This window comes from Chamaea fasciata, unplaced genomic scaffold, assembly GCF_029207755.1.
Source record: "Chamaea fasciata isolate MVZ Bird 193981 ecotype frontalis unplaced genomic scaffold, bChaFas1.0.hap1 SCAF_6, whole genome shotgun sequence".
Classification (NCBI taxonomy): domain Eukaryota; kingdom Metazoa; phylum Chordata; class Aves; order Passeriformes; family Sylviidae; genus Chamaea; species Chamaea fasciata.
The window spans coordinates 39,640,023-39,663,126 of NW_027094091.1; the positions used below are offsets into that span (position 1 = coordinate 39,640,023).

General features: G+C 34.9%; 1 protein-coding gene across 3 annotated transcripts in view; it reads left to right on the top strand.

The window, feature by feature from the left end:
- The window catches only part of FSTL5 (follistatin like 5), a 385,396-nt gene that overhangs the window by 130,393 nt on the left and 231,899 nt on the right, over positions 1-23,104 (top strand). For all 3 annotated transcript variants that reach the window (XM_066186047.1, XM_066186048.1, XM_066186046.1), the window contains exons 2-3: positions 3,384-3,522; positions 21,222-21,255. In XM_066186047.1, coding sequence (XP_066042144.1) covers positions 3,400-3,522; positions 21,222-21,255 — 157 coding nt within the window. In that variant the 5' untranslated portion in view covers positions 3,384-3,399. The remainder of the gene's footprint in view (positions 1-3,383; positions 3,523-21,221; positions 21,256-23,104) is intronic.

The following is a 23,104-nucleotide window of genomic DNA, read 5'->3' on the forward strand; positions in this document are numbered from 1 at the left end:
TTACGTGCAATGAATAATTGTAAATAAACTGTTTGTATTAATAGGATGGAAGATATGGAGTTATTGCTAGTAGTTGTTTGAGAATTTCAGTTCGTTGTTTAGTGGCAGACAAATCATGAATATATACATTAAAATATGTTCTGGAATATTTTATAATTTTTAAATTTTTCTTTGCATTTTAACGTATAATCTATATTTTAAGTGGGAAATGTGCAGAGAAAGAAACAAGAAAATGCAGAGATACAGACTGGTGTCTGCTTAAAGAAAGAGTAAACCAAGCAAACTCATCGGATTTCCAAACATGGTTGTATGAACATAAAGAAGCAACAGTCTTCAGTGAAAATAAAAGTAGACATATAATAATAACCTATAAGCAACTCCTTTACAAATATATAATTAAGTTAAAAATACAGAAGAATGTTATCTAAACACTGAAATATCAAGTTCTGCCAGATTATAATTAATGAGTAGAGAGTCCAGATCATAAATGCAAATTTGAGCTCAGAAATATAACAATTCTTTCAAAACACAATTTCTGATTTTTTGATAATAAAATATTAAAAGGAAAGGAAGCATCCTCTTTGCTTATAATTTGGGCTGTACCTTCCAGTAGAAATAAGAAAGAAGCAATTTTAGGTAACATGAATATATAGTCTTGATACCTTCTTTCTGTTCAGTTGTATGCAGCCCCAAAATATGGAGTTGCAATGAAGCTTTGAAAAGTCATTTTTCTTCCTGCTCTTAGTTCAACTTTTTAAAAATGTAAGTCTTTAGGACAGATCATAATTTTTCTTAAAATAAAAGTTTCATAATAGTACAGTATTAAAGAGAACTGTGGTTTTGGTAGTAATTTTAAAATAAATAATCATTTATGATATCAAATAAATTCAATAGAAAATATGTGCTGCTTTAAAAAAAAATTCTAAAAAGACAAATAATGACTGCACAGACCCTGAATACTTTTAGGATTTTAGGTAACATCTGTCCAAAAAGCTTACTTTTTAAATTTGTGTTGTAAGCGTTCATCCAAGTATCAGGCAATAAAGTCAGAAACTGAGCATGTAATAATTTTCTCTTCTTCTGTACATGTACAAAGCATAAGCCTTTCAAGGTCAAACAATTTTCAAAACTATAAGGACTCCATTCTTTTACACCACATGAGATTAAAATATATTCAGTTTGTGGGAGGGTGGTGGAATGTGGCTGCTCTTACAACCTTCTGTGAAATGACTGTTTTCCAACCAAATTTTCATTCTATAGAGAGGCATTCCAGAAGTGCACAAAGGGGACAAAGGTTCAACCATGCATAACTAGTCTTAGCATGCACAAGCACTAGACTAATCTGATTCTGACCTTGAAAGTCAACAATTACGTATTTAAAAAAAAAAATTCAACAAACACAAAGAGATGTTTTCTTTGAGATTAGAAATCAAGATTCTGATTTTTCATATTTCTGTTTTTCTGGTTTGTTGTTGTTGTTGGCTTTTTTTTGGCTTGTTGTTTTCTTTTTTTTTCCCCCTTTTTTTTTTTTTAAATGGACTTTTCCAGTAACAGCGATACTGAGAACTAACACAGAATCAGTGAAGGAAAATGCCATATCATAATGTACTTGAATCCTCAGAGTTCTGAAACTGTCTTTTTTTGGTGTTTCCCATCAGTAAACTAGTTTAGTAGTAATAATCCCATAGCAAAATCCACTGGAATATCTGATTAGCCCTTCTGTTTTGGTGGGAGTGTGAGGGGAATTCAAAAAGGGAATTTCATTGTGTCATTTTCTATCCTCACAATAATATCCTGTTACTGAGCAGGTGTAGAAGAACAGGCCTCAAGTTATTTATGTAAAGTATCTTTCTGTAATAGAGCTTGTTTTCTGTGTTTCAAATGATTCTCTGCTTAATGTATTCTATGCAAGCTCTCCTAAGAAAGATACTTCTACTATGTATATTAGAAAAGCTGGAGCACCAAAGAAAGGTAATTGAAGTGGAAACTGTTGGAATAAGTAATGATAAATGAGATGAAATGTTAAGTTTGATTAATAGGGAGATCCAGAATGAGATTGGGTTTGGTGGAACAAAAGGTAAGTGGTGTCGAAGTAATATGATGTATTAATGTCGAGCTTTTGTTTGAATTACAAGTGTGAAGGCAAGGCAGGATGGTAAAAATCAGCTGGAATGAGGATGAAACAGACCTTTAAGTGTTTTTACCAAGTTTTACCAAGGCAGAGTAGTCCCCAAATAAAGATAGCAGACTTAAGTAAGATCTGTTACTGAGACTGTGAATAGAGGTAAGAGTAGAGTTCATTTACTACATTTAAAATCTCCACAGGAATTAATTCTATTCAGGCTCTCTGCCTTCAGGTGACTGTGAAGACTACTGCTATGTGAAAAATGATAGGAATCAAAACCACAGTTTGTGTAACAGTATTGCCAGGAGCATGACTGTAAATGATACAGGATAATAAGTGATCCCCAATTTGTTCACATTTTATGCTCAGATGATTTCCCATAGAAAAGAAAATGTGAGGCAGGACTTGAAAATTTGGTGCACAATCTGGGCTCCTAGGGCACACCTACAGTGTTTTGTACTTATTCCTGTATATCTTGATTCTTATAGAGGTTTCTACATTGGCAGATTAAGTGAACTAAAAGCAAAGTATAAAGGGGACAAAAACCCCACTCGTGCATGCAAGTGGCTCACCTCTGTCCCATAATGCAGGAATAAATAATACAGACTAAGCAGACTGAGTTGGGAGTAACTTGAAGTAATGAAGATCAAGTTGTTGTGCTGTCAGTTTAACATGATGGTTTCAACACAAATGCTGACTAGATAATAGATATTGCATATCTCTAATAGTTTCTGAAACTCCTTATGTAGTGCAGATATGTACATCCATTAGAAACCATATAAGGTACCTCGCATGCTGTAAGTATCTATAAATCTGTGAGTATGATTATAATAAGCTTTTAGGTTGTGAATAGTGTATCACAAGAGACCACATTTAAAATAACAAATTGACAGTGATGTGATTGATGATACTTCTTTTTCTTTCATCTGAGAAAAAGTAAAAAATTGCATTTTTTACCACCCTTTTTCTCTTATGTTCTGTCTTTTCTTGGACTTTTCCTGGTTGTTTCCTCAGTGACTCCCTCATATGCATGTTCAATAGGGATAAAAAATTCTCAGTTTAGCACAACCAAATTGATACTGCTGTCCCAAATACTACTACCATTTCTTCTCTTTGCTGTTGTGTCTATATCTATATCTATTATATATACTATATTTATTCAGGTCCACAATTGGATTATCAGTATTGTAAACCTTTATTATATGGCCTGTGCTAAAGTAAGATTGCATCTCTGAATCTGTACATTTTATTTCCACAGAAACAGACCTGTAAAGATGTTTATGTGGTGGTCCACTGTTCTACTTCTTGGATGCGTTTTGCTGGGAGCAGATGGGTGGCCAGTAAAGGAAGGATTTGACTTTAGGCCCTATCAGCCCCTAGTACGATTACGGCACAAGGTATGGATTACTCTCTAATTGTTCTTCCTTTCCTTCCATGGTCAAGGGATAAATTACACTCCAGCATGGTCTTTTTTTGTGTTTATTGGAGTAATGTTCAGAAATTGACTTCTTTAAAGAGAGTGAGATGAGATGTGTTTTAGCTTCTGAAACTGAAGATTAGTTATTTCAACAGAAACTCAGAGGGAGATCCAGGAGAGGCTCTCTCTTAAAGCAATTGTCAGCATCTGTTTAAGGCAATGACTTGTTCCAGTCCTCAGTGAATTTCAGTCCAAACAGCAAACAGGGAAACTTCCCATCAAAGAAGAATAGTGTCAAAAGTTAACGATAAATAGAAGCTTGTTTGCAAGAGGTAGATGTTCCCAGTGCTTGCTGATTTTAGGAGTTTTGGACCAGGCATAGTGCAGATGTTTCTGAGTTACATGGTTCCCATATTCAACTGCTACGTGCCATTCAAATTTACCTGCCTGATGCTTGTTTGTCATGAATCCAGGACTCCCAAAACAGTTCTCAGCTAACAAATCCTGCCCTTCTTCTGGTAGCTAAAAGGGAAACTTCTGTTGTGGTTCTGTAAAACCAGGAAAAGGGCTGTAATATTTCCATGGGCTGTCTAAAGTTAGCATAGATCTGATCAACTTAATTCATTCTTGGCATGGTAGTCGTGGGAGCAACATCTGAGGCACCTTAAGACCTGCAGTCACGCCAACAGAGATGCTAACAAAATTTTACCCTTCTGAATTTTTGTGCTACAAGTAAAAGATCTGAATCATAGCCAGAAATTCTAAATGTTAGTTTTTATTATGTTTCAAGATACTGCTACTTTTATTCCTCAATGCTTTTTGTAAAGTATGAAAAATATTTTTTTGGTCCTCAGTTTAATAAAAAGACCCAACATTGTATGATTCTATCTCAGCATATAAGGAGGAGCTGATGACATGAATTCTCAAACAAGTTAAACACTTGCCTATTAGCTAATCATTGCATGCTATGTAGATTAAATACAAGAAGTTTCTTAACAGATGGAAAATAAAATCTTAAAATTATACAATTACGCACCCTCTAGGGAATGTTCTCAATCAGAATAAAGACTGACTCAGGCCACAGTCAAGGAAATAAATAACTGAATCAGTACACAGGTTTTTCTGCTGAGTATTATTCAAAACTTTGTCTCATCACTTTATTTCCATTTGACAGCTGTAAGCAAACTAAAATAAAATAGAACAAGAAAAGTACTTTGAAATCTAGAAGGAAGAGAGAGACTAGTAATGAAACTGTGGAATGAATCATGTGAGAGAGAAATCACATGTGTAAAGAAACCCCAACACAAAATGAAGACTGAGAACAATGAAGGACAAAATATGGGGTATCATTAGCATTATTTCTGAGGTTAGATGGTCCCTGATTTTAATGAATGTGAGCGGAACTATTCATATATTGGTGTTTCTTAATTATGCTTTCAATATACTGATAACTCTCATATAGTTCTTGGAATAGGCTATCATAAACTTTTCAGTATTGGGGGAATCACACATAGACATATGCAAACAACATAAAAATAATTGAAATTGATAGAAAACATTATCCTGAAAAATATGGTGTGTTTTTTCTTAGGCAATATGTCTAGATAAAAATTATTTTAGTATAGCTTTTGGTGTCAGGGACATGTTTCTATTAAAAAAAACCCCCTAGGAACGTAAAAGTTTTCTAAAGTTGAATTTTAAAACCATCTCTGGCACAGATACACATTCAAAATGTAAATAATATGGTAAAAGAAACTTTCTGCTTCAATCAAACAATAAATCAAGTACTTAGATTAAGTTATCCTGATAGAATACTTACTACAAACAGATGATAATGAAATATGCAGTTATATTTGCTTTGATCAGGCAATATATATGCAAGTCTTTGTGTGCAAAGATAAGAAGAAAATAAAAAAACCAAAACGGTTAATCACTCTCGCTCTATTAAAGGGGAATTTATCTAACTTGGACAATAGTCCAACCAGAGCAACTTTAAATTCCAACTCGCAGGGAAGAACAATCCTATTTGTACTTAGGTATTATCTTGAAATAATGATTGTGTTTGTGGTGGAAGCAGGCATTCATATCATAAAGGTTGTGTTGTTTTAAAAGGGATTATGAATGATTTCACCTTCTCATGCACAGAAATTACAAGTAGGAATTTAGTCTATATTTGCAATAATCTGAAAGCATAAGAATAGCATTTCTATGAAAAAATCTTTATAAATAGGGAAAAAAATGCATAAGAAAACTTTATTTTACTTTGAGCACTGGAACTGATTGCCCAGAGAGCTTGTTGTGTCTTCATCTTTGCAGATATTTAAATGCTGTCCAGACATGGTCTGGGACAGCCTGTTGTGGGTGAACATGCTTGCTTGAGCATGGAGATATGACAGGGTGACCTCCTAAGGTCCTAGCATTTGATTTTGTACTTCATTATGATACACCATTAATTATAGTAACGTTCATTATCATGGTCATTATAATGGTAATGAATATCAAATGTTTGACTTCATTGTTTATATATGAAATATTCAAATCAGGAAGAGATGAGTTCTCTTGAACCAGAGCTGAGAAAGATTATTACAAAGCACTCCTCAAAGTTGTTTTCAGTACCCTTCCCTTGTTTAACTGCCACAGCTTACATTTATGTGGTTATGCTGAAAAGTACTAGGCTGTGTCTGAACAGCATGTGAATTTCTTGTTAAGCCAGGTAATCCTTGGTTCTTCATTTGTCAAAACATCGGAGAAGTTTGTAAGGTACTTTCCATTTGGGAGTCTTCTTGCATTGCTGCTGAAGTATTGTGAGCAATTTGTTAATACCTACGTTCCCACCTGATATTGTTAGGAAGTATTTTTAGCATCCTAATGAATTTTCTTCTTGTAATTTGCATGCCTGTGACAGAGACCAATGTTTATGCAATGCCTTCAGTGAAAGAGTGTATGTTCTGAGATTTCCAGGTATAAACAGGCAGGCAGCAGCCGGCAAAATGGCAACAGTTGGCTGCCGATTCTCTGTCAGACGCTAAGAAATATGGAATATAGCCTGTACATCCATATGTATACTCCAGAGCATGCCAGCTCTGCATATCTAACACATGCACGCACAGCCCTCCTTGGCAAGCCAGGTGGTTCACATGGTTTAGGAGGGAATAATACTGGTGACAGTGCCTTGTTGTTAATGATCTTATCATGGGTGGGGAGCAGTTCACTTTTAGTCTCAAGGGAGAGTCGGTGAAGATGTAACAGTCCTTGTCCCCTGGACTCCTTTTACTTAGGCTCAATGCTGAACTTTTGAGGTTAGGACAGTTCAATCATGTTCCCAATAGTCAGGGTTAGTCCCTCACTGAGAGCAAGCGCTGCCCTGACAGCGTGGGTGGGGTTGGGCTTGGGGGAATAAAGAGGGGAGAATACTGGGAAGTTAGAGTTCAGCCTGAGCCTCAGCCTTAGCCTAGACCTTTGCAGGATGCTCCATCAGAAAAGAGCTTCTGTTGTGCAGCTGAGCAAGAACATACGGAGGATACAGCAAAGGGGTTGTGCCAGCTTTCACTGGCTTCTGCTGATCTGTTGATTCAAATGTCTTTCCAGGCTTGTCCTGATTTCATCTTGCTTTACCACAGGTCTAAGGGGAAGTAACTTATCTGTGCAATCCTCTCTCTTGTCTGTGATATTTCTCCAGACTAAAATATTTCTTTAAACTTCCTGTAAAAAACCTGCCTCTCTCCCTTTTTCCTCTCTCCTTCCCTTCTAACTGTTGCTTTTTTGCTGGTAAATTCATCAGTTCAACCCTGATTCACGTTAAATTAGGGCTCAGGACTAGGTCAGTTTAGGGGGTTGAGGTTACACTAGAATTAGATCCAGTTTAGAAGTGTTTAAGCACTTTGTCTGAATTAAACAAAGCAAGAGAAGAGTGTAAGCTTCTGTCCCAGCTAATTAAAAGCAAATTTGAATGCATAAACAAAAAGCATAGAAAAGATCCATAAACTTCTAGGTTTTTGCCCAAATCTCATAAATTGTTCTCCCTCTACTAAGAGCACTGAAATGCCTGTAAAGTATAAACAGGCTGAGTGGTCAATGATTTTACTGTCATTTAGGGTGTCATGGCCAAGAAAGAAATGCACAGAAAATAGTATTCCATGATTCAAAAATAGCCTCCACATTCCCTTTGTTGTCTGGTCTCCAAACAACCTGAGATTTATTGTTCACAGTGTCTATCTGGAAAATCTGTTTGCTTGCAGGATCTAAGAAGTCATAAAATTTGATCCTCTAAAATCCTCTGTCCTAGAGAGAAAGGGAAAAAAAAATCTATTGAAGATGAGCAGTGAATCCTGAGGACTAAGAGCTTTTCCTGTCATGTCAGTGCTGTTCTCAGCTTTAAAGTAACACGAGAGTTTTCTTCTTTCTGAGGTTCCATAAGCACAGTATCTATGTCCTATGCAAATTCCAGGATTAGAAGTAGCAAGACTCAGTTTTAATTTTTTCCCCCTCAATCACTTGCATTAAAAGGAGTGGGTATTTTTTTTTTAACCCCATTACAATCACTATGTGTTAATGAGCTAATATCAATTAAACATTTTATTTTTGCTATCTCTCACTACGTGCTCAAAGCATATTTTAAATCTTAGGAAAGTTGCTTCTAAAATCCTCCTGTAAAATTTCTTCTATAATCCTTCTTCCAACTAGTCAGTCACTGGGGAGTGGAGTCTCAAAATCTGGAGTTAAGGCAAGGCTGATTCTTCTTTTCAAGATGCTTGCTGGTACTTATCAGCAATGACTGTCTATAAAGTTGTCAAATCAAGAGGGTCAGTCAGGGAGCAAAGGTGCATCTTAACTTCTCTGATGAACTTTTTGCTGTATCTATCTTATTTGTTCTTGTTACTGAACATCATCACTGTGGAAAAGATTAATCTCAACCAGATATTTTGAGGGATGATGAGATTCACATGTATTATCTACCTTTTGATTGACACTGTTTTTTTTTTTTTATTTCACATGCCAGGTTGGCAACAAAGAATAAAGTATAACATGCTGGTGTACTGGGACAATGTAATTATCTTCTCCAGTAGTCAGCTTGGTCTTTTCACACTGAATCTTAGGGGGAGAACTTCCTGTTACCCTCTATATAGATATTTTTTTTACCTTTTTGGTGTTTGGGATTCAACGCAAACACAGTCTGTATCAGCTATCATTTCAGATACTTGACTAGCATGTTTTTTCATATTCTGTTATGATGGCAAATTGTCATCAGTAATTGAAATTACAGTAATAGCAAAACAAAGCCAGGAGAGATTTTTGGCATATCACTTGAGGTGATTTTCTCCTGTTTAAATTTCTGCAGTTTGGATTTCTAAGGTCATGAAAGAGAACAAATACTTGAAGTGTGTGTTCATGACATCCGACTCTTTTCCATAGCTTCCTTGTTGCCTCTTATAGTCAGGTCCTCAAGACTACTCTGTAATTTAATTCCATCTCTTTATTCTTTTTTTTCTATCAAACAAATGCTTTATTTTAGTCTTTTCGATTGCTTCTTTTTATCAATAATTTTCCCCGTGGATTTAATACCTCTATTTATTACCTAAACAATGTAGACTTTTATTGTCTATATTAACCTTTGTTATCTTGGTTTGTTAAAATGAAAGTGATATCCAGTAGCATAGAGAATGCTTATAATGTAGAGAAATACTATGCAAAAGTCAATATAAAATTATATTAAGCAATAAGTATGGTATATAACAGTTTTGTTAGTATGTAGACAAACTGGGCTGTACCCCAGATTCTTTTTTTTTTTTTTTTAACTGAATAATGATCAATTTAGTTTGTGGTTTATTTTTTCACCTCTTATTCTGGTTATCTATTTAAATTCTGTTTTTAAATGAAAATAGTTATATAGTTTAAACATTGGCTTTTGTGTTGGGTTAGCATGGCCTAGATTTTGTAGTGGGGGGGCTGCAAGGGTCATTCCTTTGTGTCCAACACAGCCGACATCATCTGATTCCAAGATGGACTCATTGCTGACTAAGGCTGACCCAACCAGAAATGGTGCTAACCCCTGTGATAAGATATTTAGGAAGGAAGAAAAGTTATTGTGCAGATATAAATGCGCTAAGCAAAGAGCAGAATAAAAATAAGTGAGAGGAACAGCTCTGCAGACACCAATGTCTGTGCAGGAGAGGGTTGAGGTTCTCCACGTGCCCCAGCAGAGATTCTCCTGCAGCTCATGGTGAAAACCATGATGAAGTAGCTTTGCCCCCCATGGAGGCCCACGGGGGTGCAGAGATGCACCTGCAGCCCATGAAGGAGACCCACACCAAAGCAGGTGGATGCCTGAAAGGAGGCTGGCAGGGACCTGGAGACCCATGGAGAAAGGAGGCCATGCTGGAGCAGATTTCCTGATGGGACTTGTGGCCCTGTGAGGAGCCCATATTGAAGCAGTCTGTGCCTTTTGAAGGACTCCATCCTGTGGAAGAGTGACCCATGTTACAACAGCAGCATTATGTGGAGAACTGTTGCAGAATGTTTGGATTCAGGTTGGAGAACTTCATGAAGGACCGTCTCCCAGGGGAGGGACCCCATGCTGGAGCAGGGGAAGGGACCCCATGCTGGAGCAGGGGAAGGGCTTCTCTCCCTGAGTAATGGCAGGAACAGTGTGTGATGAGCTGACCAAAGCACTCACTCCCCATCTCCCTGCGCTGCTGGGGCAGAACAAGTAGAATTCAGGAAGGAGGGAGGAGTGGGGGAAAGGTGTTTTTAAGGTCTTATTTTACTTCTGGTTACCCTGCTCCGATTTTATTAGCAATAAATTCAGTTAATATCTCTAATTCTAAGCTGTTTTGCCTGTGCCATTATTTGACACAGACTGGCCAAATCACAGATGAGTGATCTCTCCCAGTCCTTAACTCATGAACCTTTCACTATATTTTCTCCCTCCTGTCCACTTGTGGAGGACATTGATAGAGCAGCTTTGGTGGGTGCTGCCATCCAGACAGGGTCAACCCACTACTGTTTTAAACACTAGTATACAGTGATGTATTCCCAGCTGAGGAAGTGTAACACTGGTATACAGCAATAACAGAAAGCAAGCTCTTCCTTACATTGGGCTTTAGTGTAAAATCAGATTGGAATATTTGTGCACTATTAGACTCCTTTTAAATGGGCCCCAATTAGATTGGCTAAATATTAAATTTTGCATCCATGTTTCTTTTCAATACCTGTATTTTAGAACATCCTTAATACTTTTATTTCTATACTTTGTGTGGTAGAAAAACAAGTTCAGAATAAATCATCTCCTTTTAGGGCTGGGAAAATAAATCACTATTTTAAACTCTTTCTTCTTCACTGCTTACTTTTTTCTAACTATGTTTTCAGTTGTCATTTTGAACTGTGATAATAAGTGTGTGATGTGCAGTGGGAGCACAAATTGGTATTTTTTAGATAAAACCATATTTAATGAAATAGTACTATACCTTTTTCTTTTTTTCTTTTACAGTAGCCACTGTTCTGATTTTATGTTACCAAGATGTCAAGTTAAACAACCCATCTATACTTCCTGTGAACCATGGCTTTTGTAATCTCTCAGTGCAAATATTTGCCATCACAATAACTAAGCAATTTATTAGTATTTATTATTCTTATCTGTTTAACTTTTTTTCATTTGAAATCTTTTCAGGGAGGCATGGTAAAAAGCATTGTTCTGTTTTTACGTGTATTGGGTTTAGGTGTATTTGATTTGGCTTTCTTCAGCAACCTTTTATTTTGAAAATTTTTTAACTGGAATACTCTATGATTTCATTTTCATTGTTTATAAAGCAAAATAGCAGTAAGAAAGTCCTCTTACCTTGCCAACTTACTGAAAGAGGCTATGCTTACCTTAAAATGCCTTCAGTTCTGGGTGACTGCTAGATCACAGTAGTTGTTATGACATGTTGTTTTTTCTCTTTTATAATTGCTGGTGGGATCATATAAGTAGTCCAGCTCAGGGCGTTGAATTTGTTCCTGATAACTGATTCCGTGGTAAATCGTACCAGACAAGAGCAGAATACTCAAATCCCTTCAACCATGAGCTAAGGGAATGTGATGTGTCTCAGTTTCAGATTTTTTTTTTTTTCCATTATGAAGAAAACCCAAACATCAGCATTAGTAACAACAACAAAAGACCCCAGCCTTCTTTCAAAAAATGAGGCTAAAGGTTAGGATACCCATTGAAAGGGTATCCTAACATTAAAGGTTTTGGTATCTGTGCCTAGGCCTGACAAAAAAAATGGAGGGCTTAATGACAGCCTAATGAAAAAATGTCTAATTATATCTTTTTTCATATTGTTATGCATCAATACAACTACAGTTAAATAACCATAGTGTTAAGAACATGGAAGCTTAATGCCCAAAACATAACATTTAAAACAAAGCTCTGCCAAACTTTACTAATACAAAAATGTTGCTATTTGACTTCATTTAAATTGCTCACAGAATCATAGAATGGTTTGGCCTTGAATATATCTTAAAGATCAGCTACCCCCTGTCTTCTCCTCTGTGGGCTGAAGAACCCCAGGTCTCTCAGCCTGTCTTCATAGGAGAGGTGCTTCAGTCCTCTGAGCATCTTTGTGGTCCTCCCCTGAACTCACTCCAGCAGGTCTTTGTACTTATGCTGGGGATCCCAGCACTGAACACAGTACTGGAGGTGAGGTCTCGTGAGATGTGAGAGATGAGTAAGACATTTTTGTTTCAGTTGACACATCCTTTTTAGTTTTTTGTAGTTTTTAAGTTACCATTTAATGTACTTCGTTAACTAAGCTCTACTGCATTTACACTATTTATATAAAAGAACACTGTATAAATAATGCAGTGTATGAACAGTACATTTATGTGAACTAAGTTTAATAGCAATAAATATTTTTTATAACATTGCTTAATATTAATAGCATCTGCTTGATGTTCATGGTCAGTTCCATCAAACAACTTTATGGAATTGAATTTGCCTGCCTAATGCATTCTAACAAAATAGTATTTGAAGTAAGAAAACTCTAACAGGCTTATTCTGTGCCCCTTCTTCCAATGAAAACAAACCAAACAAAAATTATTATTCATTTGTTTAATCTATTGCTTATAAGTCTGGTTATATAACCTGGAATAAACAGCCAATAATTCCACTCTATTTTCTAGGGGCAAGTAAGGCCTATCACTCTCTTGGCATCAGTGGAATTTTTATTTCACTAATGCTTCATGAAAATGCCATTACTTTCTATTACTATTACCTGAGGATTATTGTCATACATCAATGCAAGTCATAAAGCACTAATACATCGTTTTAATAGAATTTATTCAACTTGTTGGTATATGTGTTATTATTTGGTATTGCATAATTTGATGCTACAATTCTGAAATTAATAGTAGCTACTACATTGCAATAAGCTGATCCCCAAAATTTTAAAGGACTAATCCCACTGCAACAGATAGTGGTATTTTTATTAAGGCCTGAAAAATCATTGCATTGGCCAGTCTGACTTTCCATATAAAGGTCACCCATTTATTGTTCTTTCATTCCTACTTTAAGTGAGGCATTAATAAAGCATGCCTTTCAAAAAAATAACTGAATCTTAAAATGTTTTCTATACCTTCGGATTTCCAAAAATTTCTTTAGATGGTTTATTATTAGCAGTGAAGAACAGAGCTTACTATTTGGATTCATCTGTCTTGTTTTGCCGGTGGCTGCTTCCTGGGACCAGCTCCATCATTAGATGGAATAAATACAAACTCATTGGTTTGGCACGAGAAAATGTTTGCAAGACATTATTTGAAGCTTATTATTCATAACAAACCCTATTTTATTTTTTGTTTACTTGTATCAATCTAAGACAGGGAAGAAAAATAGATGTCATATATATATTAAAGGGACTGTAATTAAAAATAAAATATTATCAATTAGATTAGAACTTCAGCTATTTACTATATTGTTATTTCAGCTCTCTGCAACCTTTTGTTTCTAAGCTAATTGTTTCCAACATGAATGCCAAGAGACAATAACTGAAAGCCTTTACAGTACATTGCCTACTGCACAGTAGGAAAGCTGTAACAAATTGTTAGTATATCTGCAGAGTATATAGCTGCACTTCATAATTCATTTTGAAAGATAAGTTGAAATTCACCAATTAAATACTGAGTTAATCCTGTATTTTCTAAGATTCAGTAGAAGAAATTACGATCCTAATTTTACTTTCTAGTTTCCTAAATGTCACACAGTAGGTAATATGATATAACCTTTCAGCCAATCTCTGGTTTAAATGAATGTATTCCTCAAACATAGAGCGGAATACTTTACAAAAGGGCAGTTGCAATTGATTAATATTCATATCATGAACTTCTCTTTTGCTTTTCTATCTATACTACCTCATCTGCCCTTATAAGATGAATGGTAGAAACAACCTGTTTGTAACCTAGCAATGTCTCAGCATACTAGTTTTAATCAATACTGGTAGATATACTACAGTTTTACCCATAATTGTGTCTTAATGCAGACTAAATATTGCTTGCATTCCTGTTTTGTAAGAAGGTAATTGATTTTTATGCTGTCCTGTCTATACCCCCTAATGGTCATTTTTCCTGTAGATTTTCCTCTATCTATACAAGAATTTGCCAAGAAGAAAAATAAGATCTGAATGAGGCTCAGACAGACCGAATAATAAAAAAAGCAGAATACATTATGTGGTTTTAGAAAATTACACTTAAAACCACTTCTGAAATTTAAGAAGAAAAACGAAGAGGTAGAGATTTCAGGCAAATTACTTCCGTTAATGTCACTGGAAATTCTGTGGCTAAGATCCATGTGTAGCGGCTTGTGGGTTTTTTCCTTGTTGTTATTTTTCTGTTGTTGTTTTGTTTCGTTTTTTTTGTTGTTGTTGTTTTGTTTCTTTGGGATTTTTTTTTTATGCTGTACCCTGGATTCTCCTGGGATAATTCAAAATGCTCGAGTGTTGCTTCTTGGAGATGTCTTTCGCCCTTCTTTGCCTATTCAAATCTGGAGTGTTCTCAGATAATTACCAAAAAAAAAATATATATATATATATATATACACACAATATGATTCTGAGCTATATAAGATAAGTGTATTCATTTGCAGCACCTCACTAACTGTCCTTTGTTACTGCATTTTTTTCTTGGTAGGCTTGAATAAAGTATATCTTATACTGTCTATGCATGGGAAGGTAATGCAAAATATGCACAAATAGCACTACTTAGTTCTGTGAAGTCATTATTTGTCTAGCTCCTCCTGCTTAGCAAGGAAAAGCTGTAGCCTGAATTTAGCTACATAAATTGGCTTGTAAAATCTTCAGTATATAAGTGGTTTTGTTCATAGTAGTACATGTTTTAATGCAGAAGTATACACTTCTGCTGCTGCTTAAACTACACATTAAGCATCTTAATGCTTAAAGCATTATAAAAACAGCAACACTGCACAACAGTATAAAATTGGTAGAACATTTTTCTGTCATGTGCTGTGAAACTGCCTATAAATTCTGAAAGTATTTGGTCTGTCATTGAAGGACAAAGTCGGAAGACATCATATTAAAGAAGCTATAGTTACACTGTTTCTGTAAGAGTGAACTGCCTAAGAAATCTATGCAGAGTAACCTTCTGCTTTAGTAAAATGAAGGAGTATATTTGGCCTTTCACAACAGTTTGATTGGGTCTGTAGCATCATTAGGATTCCTCTTGGACAAGGTCTTACATTGGAAAAAAAAAAAAAAGAATGGAAGAAAATTTTATAGTACTACTGAACACCAACATTTTAGTGAAATAAGAATCCTTGAAATTAAAGATAAAACCCTAAACTTCTACTCATCTGCCTTTCAACTGCAAGAGTCATCACGGCTTAAAGCTTCTTTTGGGTGCTTATTTGTCTTGGGAGCTACCTGCAGCCTGCTGCACACAGGTTTTTATACACTAGACTGCATTGTTTTGGAAATGTGTCTATATTGATCATGAACAATCCTACCAGAAGGTGCTGTTGCTTTGAAAATGTACTAAAACTGAGTGATTCTGCCTATCTTAAAAAAGAAATGTTATTTCCTAGAATGCAGTGCACGGTGTATACGTTTGGGGTAATCAGTGTTACTGTGTCATTAGCAGGAAGCTGCTTCAATTCAGCTGGTACTGAAGAAACCCTGGGATTTAGACAGTTACTTTAGCCCAGAACTGTTTCACCCTGAGGGCAAAGGTTTTGTCTGCTCTGCTTTACATGATCCAAAGCTGCCTTTAAGAATAATATATGCCCTTGCAACTATCTAGGTTATTTGCTTTTACATCAGACAGGCCTAAATAGAAAAACTTGTGGATCTTTGTGTAGAACTTCTGTCCATTTTTCATCCATAGAAATAACGCACTTTGTTGAAGCCTGGTCGAGAGATAGTTTTCCTTCAGACTATGTAGACATAGACAAGATGATGTTGAACTTTTTCATATCTTTATTTCTTCTCTACTTCAACTTTGCTTTTAAGGGATTGCAGTCTGGTTGCGGAGAGGAACAACTACTTCTAGCTCACCTTCCTGGGTCTGCCATGGTTGTTCTTCATGTTCCTCAGGGACCTAAATCAGCAAACCAAGAACCAAATCAGTGTATTTCACAGTTTACGCTTCCTGCCTCTGTGGGTTTGCTTTTCTTGGTTTGCTTTTAGTTTTAATGGCAATCATTTCACCGTTGTATTGAGGCCCACCAAATACTGTTGGGTTGCTTTCATAAAAATTCATGAATTCAAGACTTCATCATGTTTTCTCCACGGGCCTATGCGGCTTACTCTTAGGGCTGTAATATTTAGTAATATTCCTGGGAACACCATTAATTCTGAAAACTTCAACAGCTTTATATATTACCTTGTTTTTGCCTAGCAACCTTGCTTCACATCTTGTTTCCTTCACACAATCTTATATTCATGTGATGCCTTAATCAATACCAGAACAACCTGTGGCATATTATTTTCTCAGAATTTGCTGCTATAAATGGTGGCAATCTCTAAGAAGACTGGGCTGTGTATGCAGAATACCAGTTCAAGAATCCTGCTGCAAACATTAAACTAAAAAGCTTTCTGCAGTAAATAGTGTTCTGACGAGGGAAAGAGGAAAATGGTTCACTTTTTGCACATTCTTTCTTCCTTACCATAGTAAGCAAGGCCTTGCTTACTGCTGCTTAACAGAACAGCTTTACAAATGTAAATGCCATTGCTTCTGCTTTGCATGCATTTTTAGTTTAAATTGCAATTGTACTGCAGTTGCTAAGAGTCTGCTGAAGTCTGATTCTGTAAAACTTCTTTGAAACACAAATGTTCAGCCTAATGTCACTGATCAAATTGGGTCTGAGTATAGTTACCAGATTGCTTTGTGCAGTGTGTATGCTTGTACTCCCTGGCTGTGACCATGCTGCTATTTCATCCATGAATGAAAAGTTTCTGGACATTTGTAATTCAGATTTCTTGTATTTAAAGTTGTTGTATTAATTTAAGTGAATGTATTGTTAATTCAGCTACTATAGCTTGTACATGCTTTAACAATAATAACTACTCTGGTACCTCTCTTAATGAAGTATTTTCTTCAATAAAAATGATATTATTATTATTATTATTATTATTATTATTATTATTATTATTATTATTATCTATATAGTACCCCTACTGCAGAATTAGCCATAAAGGTAGTGAACACAAAACTATCTCTGCATTTTAACTATGTTTTATTATATGTCTAATGGTAATTTTTCATTATAAAATGTTAGAAAAGCAAGTAAGTTTGCACTCCCTTTTTCATCAGCTTCTGTAATTAATGGTGTATGTTTATTAAATTATTTAAATGTTTGTCACGTGTCAAGGACAATCTACCATATGCTTTACACTAATTAGTACTTTGTTTATTTTAGGAATTTGATTAATTCCGCAGCTACTTTTTAAATAGAGCCAGCATAGCAAAGGAGGCTTTGTCTGAGTTTTCTGAAGATAAGTATGGCTCCACTTCTTTATCAGTAGCCCACTCTGGCAGACACATAACCAGATCCTCAGCAGATGATTCAGGCAGAGCCTTAACTGGGGTTCTGTATGAAATAAAGTTATGTAGTTTGTCTTTTAAAACACACAGAATTAAGTGGCAGCCAGAATGCTTCTATGTGCAGCATTCAAGGTTTATAAACAGTAATTTTCTTTCAAAAAGGGAAAAGCCAAACAAAATCCATATGATATATATTTAAATGAGGCTAAGAAACGAGCTTTATTGTTTCTTATGTGGTTGGTGTATTTTCTTAGTCCTAGAATATCATCTACCTTTACAGATCAGCTCTGGTCATTCTTATAAATAGCTTTGTACCCTCTTCGTAAATCAAGAGTCCCTCTGACCATCTTTCTCTACACCCCTTATTGCTAATATGAAGCAATTCATAAGACTTGCTTAATAAGATTTGGTATTGTGGCAGCTTTATTTAACAACATGGTATTTCTGAATAATGACGATATCAATTTTTTAAGAGATGTTGATAGTGTTCGTGTATTAAGACAAAAAATAGCATTAGAAAAGGGGCTTTTGTACCTTTGAAAACCATTTGTGTATATTTAAATAAGTTTATTTGCAGAGCCTCATTTGATTTTTATTGGAGATAATTTATAACTTATGATTTGTAACAATAGTAATTTTTATGGTCAACCATCTGTGGTTTTTTTCAATTCACAACCATAACAAAAAGTCTGACATTGTCTCCACGTAAGGTTTACTTTAAATTCAGCCTTTTTGGGCACACAGGAAAGGTTTCATAGCAGTTCTAATATGTTCTGCATTGATACATTTCATCAGGCTGATACACTGTAATGCAACACAGAGCCATAAAATGCCGTGCAACCTGTCTGATTAATTTGTTTGGAGAATGTTAAATTCAAAAGCATTTTGCTATATTGAAGCTGACAAAAATATCCTAGAATGCAAAATGGTTGGTCCTGTTAACAGATGGCTCATATCAATAGGTACCACCATAGTATTGTAGTTCATGTAATCATTCTGGACATAAATATCCAGAATGATTACACGGATGTGTATGTATATGTATATGTATATGTATATGTATATGTATATGTATATGTATATGTATATGTATATGTATATGTATATGTATATATATATGTTTGCGTGTGTATATATATATAATTTCTTTAAACATTTATTTATATATAATTTTTGATTGTTAGCATGTTAGGTAAAAATATTTTGTTTATATATCAGAATGTAATACAGGAGAAAAATAACAGAAATGTGTAACAGTCGGTTTATAAATCCTCCACACAATTGTTTATACAGGGGTACATTTTACTTAATACCATGATGCTTGCACATTTACATACTTTCTAATAGTATATGGGTAGAATTTCGTTCAGTCCAACTAGCGTTAAAAGCCTAGCGCACTGCACAAATGCAGGTGGAAATTAATGTCATTATGAACAATTAATTTACTGAAAGTTAAAAAGTTCATTTACCTCTCTCACATTCCAACACCCTGAAAATTTTGTTTATTTGCTTGTGTGTTTCCCATCAGGATGAGCAGTTCCTATTTCCCTGAGCATCTGAAATTAATTTTCCTAAGTTATAGGTGCTTATAGAGTTCGCTCACTAGCATAATTCATTGCTTCTTGGTGATTTTCTTCAGAAAATATTTCACATAATTTATCTTTCAATATTAAGGAGGAATCTGCATTTAATTCACCCTCAGTATAAACTTTTCTGCATTTTTAAGTCTTTTTTCTGTTGAAAAGTCTGACCTAACAAGATTTCTCTAGGCAGAAAGCTATTTTCTGAGTTTAGAGACACTACATCCAGTCTAATCACTGGTTAATTTTGAAATGACTTTAGGTGAAAAGACTTTTCTTTCTGTGTGGATGCTCTTTGCTGCTACCAAGCATCTTGGCTCAAGAAATATCACTGAGGTTGGTCGATCATCTGCTAAGAAAGTCTTTCTAGTTTGAATGCCAGCTTAAAATTAAAAATTTGAGTATTTTGAGAAAGCTAAGCCATGAAAATTTGCTCAAAAATCTTCAGCTGAAATTAAAGAAAATAAAGATATTCGACAAAAATACGTCTGAAAAGATATTTGCAGTTAATTCCTCCTTTCCTTGAAATCTTAACACCTTTCATTATAAAAAACCCACTTTTTTATTAATTTGAAAATTTCATCTAAATTATTTTGTTTCTACTCTGAACTTTGCCAAGCTTGTTGCACTCTCTTCTTCCTGAAAAGTAATTCTCATCCTAATTAGTGTTTCTCTTCTTTGATATCAATATTTGACTTTGAATATTGCTTTCCTGCAATAAGGGTACTCTGATCTAGTAATCAGTTCCTGGTTTAAGTCTTTAGAATCTATTGCAGCTTTGTTGGCAAAAAATTCCATTCTTCTGATTTCAAACTAAAGAAGGCAGAAAAGACTAGTGAGTTTTGTGGAACTGAACAGTGTCTGTGGAGCCCATAAAATTGCACTGTTTCAATGCTAACACAACTTGGCTACATCTTGACTAAATCTTGGTGGTTGGTTGATATTTTAATAAGCACAGACTTCTTATCATGGACAAGATTCCTCTGAGTTTACACCAGCCTATTAAAGGCTAGGTTTCACTTCATGACTTCTAAAGATATATGAAATAAAATTTAAAAGGAAGTTTTACTTTAGAAGACTAGAAGAAAGTACTAGACAGATCCTCTAAACCAAATGCTGACAGTTGTGTAAAATGAAACATGAAAGAAATTAAGTAATGTTAAAACTATTGTTTTAAATTTAGTCTAGAATGAAAATCAGAATGGCATGAAAATTGATACTGGTAAATTCAGCACATCATATCCATTATTTCAGGAAATACCATTTGTTGTGTTTAGGAAATACTACAAATCTCTACAAATACTACAAATCTGATGTATCTAGTACATTTTTTTTTTTTTTTCAAATTTTACTAGTGTTTCCAATGTAGTCATGGAAAAATGTGAAAACAAGAAAAGGGTCATTGACTTACATTTTTAAAACTGGGTTGCAGGGAACAACAAAAATATTGCAGCACTAGCTATTATTATTTATTATTTAAAAAAACTAAAGAAGTTGGAACAATATGTTTTAGTTGTTTCAGGATAAGACTGCCTTGTGCTGAAGTTAATGGTAACTAAACATTTCTATGTCCCTATGAATTAGAAAATATTAACGGACATACTTTAAAAGGACATATGTATTGATGTAGAAGTACTAACTTCTTTCAATAGATTTCTATGTACCATCTGGATACCTTTATGACTAAATGAACCCATTATGAGCACAATAATAACAAATCCTTGGTGTGTATAGATAAAACAAAACAATGCAATTAGTACTGAAGGGGTATCAGTACCCTGTCTTTGCTATCAAAAGCTAAAATGCTTAAAAATGCCCATTAAAAATTGCACCAAAAGAAAAAAAAGTCATATATCCCAGTCATTGTGGGAAGGGAAAATAAAAGTGAAAAACTCTAGGGGAGTTTGAAAATGGATTATATTGGACACTTTAGGCATCAGACAAAGTGTAGTTGATTTTTCTTAGCAGGATGGAAAAGGAGCTACACTGTCTCATTTGGATCACGTATGCCTATGATTCTATGATTTTTGTGATAAGTAATTCTGCAATTAATACATTTTTCTGCTTTTAATTGCAGCAGGAAAAGAATCATGAAAGCTCAAGAAATAGAGGTAAGTGCCAATTATTTTCAAAATGTGGACATTCTTATAATTATCACAAATGTAACATTCATTTTTGGTAAAAAACATCCAGATAGATTGTTTGCTAAGTATTTTAGCATTTGAAGTGACAAAATTGTATCTAGGAAAGGATATTTAGAAAGTAAATGTATTAGCTACTATTTTTGGAACTCTGAGATGAACAAGACTGCTGAACTCTGGATGGGATGGGCTGCACAACTTCTCACAAAGTTCACGTCTTTGACTATGGCTGGTTATTATACTTCCATAAAACATCAGTACCATCAATTTTTCTTCTGCCTTTCCATTCAGTAAATCTGAAACTAGGTGTGATTCCAATTTGTCCACAAATTGATCAAGTCCTTAATAGGTTGCCTTGCAAAATGACTACTGTGGGTGGTTTTTGAGTACAATTTATATTTTCACTGCACCTTACTCTGTGCCAGTGGCTAAGCACTATGTGAAATAGAATATCCAGGTTAAAGAAACAACTTTTTATCAAGAATATTCAGACTTCCAAAACTCAAATCTGGATTTCACACCTTTTTTTTTTTTCCTAACATGAAATCTGTTAAGAGACAAAACATCCAAACATCTTCATTGAAAACTGGTATGCAAGCAATGCAGAGCAAAATTACCAGTGGAGGCAAAGATTGTTCTCTTGATATTTTAGTTTTTTATAGACACAGGATATGAGACACTTTAAAAGGGAAACAAAGGGAGGATAGGAGAAAGACCAAGTGCCAGTTAAATGTTGCAAAGAGAGAAGGGAATTAAGTGACAAACGAACGCATATATTTTTTATTACCTTAGGAAGCAATATGTAGTCATGTCACCTGAGTTAGCTGTTCTTAATTCAGTTATTTATGTATCGCAGTACTCATTCATCTCAATTTTCTTGCTTTCTCTCACATGGAGGCTAAATAGAAGCATCTAAAGGCAAACTGAAGCTGATGGTTGATTGGAGTTGTGTCAGGGCAATTACATTGTTTATGATGATACAGTAATTTACATCATCTGAATGACCGATGGTCCTTCTTTTGAGGAGTGTGCATAGGAAAAATAACTGCACCAAAAAATCCCCTTTATTTTCAACCAAGTTGAGATTTATAATTTTCTTTTTGGAGGTAATACAATATAAAGGTGAGTCTTCTCTAGATGTAGTGAGTGTATCCATGATGTGTTGTTCAAAATGTTTTCCTGTCTTATGATTTAATACAAATTACAAAAGACTGAAAACTTGGATTAGATTACAGGAGTGAATTATTTGTGAATACTGAAGGATTCTGAAGTGGGCCATTCTTTGTGGACTTTTATGATTTATGTCATTTATATATGATGTTTGACCCTTTTTCTCACACACCCCACCACATGCTGTTGCTAGGTTCACATGGTATGAATGTGAACAACGAGTAAAGGTTGGAACAAACTAATGAGCTGGATGGAAATGCCCATCTTATTCATTAGCTGTTAGTTTAGTTAACTAACCACGGAAATAATCTTTAAAGGATTATAAAATAGTGGCAACAACTACAACCAAAAGAACCCATTAAACTCTACTTGAGGGGAGATATCTATTTTCTCCAAATAGGCAGTGATATTGGTGCTCAGCTGGACAGAATTTGTTGTGATGGTATCTGTAACATCACTTGAGGAAATATTTAACCTGCTAAACTTCCTGCAAGATATATTTGTCTCTGCCTAAACTGACAATTTAACTTGGAAGATTTCAGTTGTCTGGAAGACTAACCATGCAGAGAGTAGACTTTGAAACATATATGTATCTACAGATATACTTTATTGCATAATACTATTTTGAGGTGCATTTATTTTTTTTGGT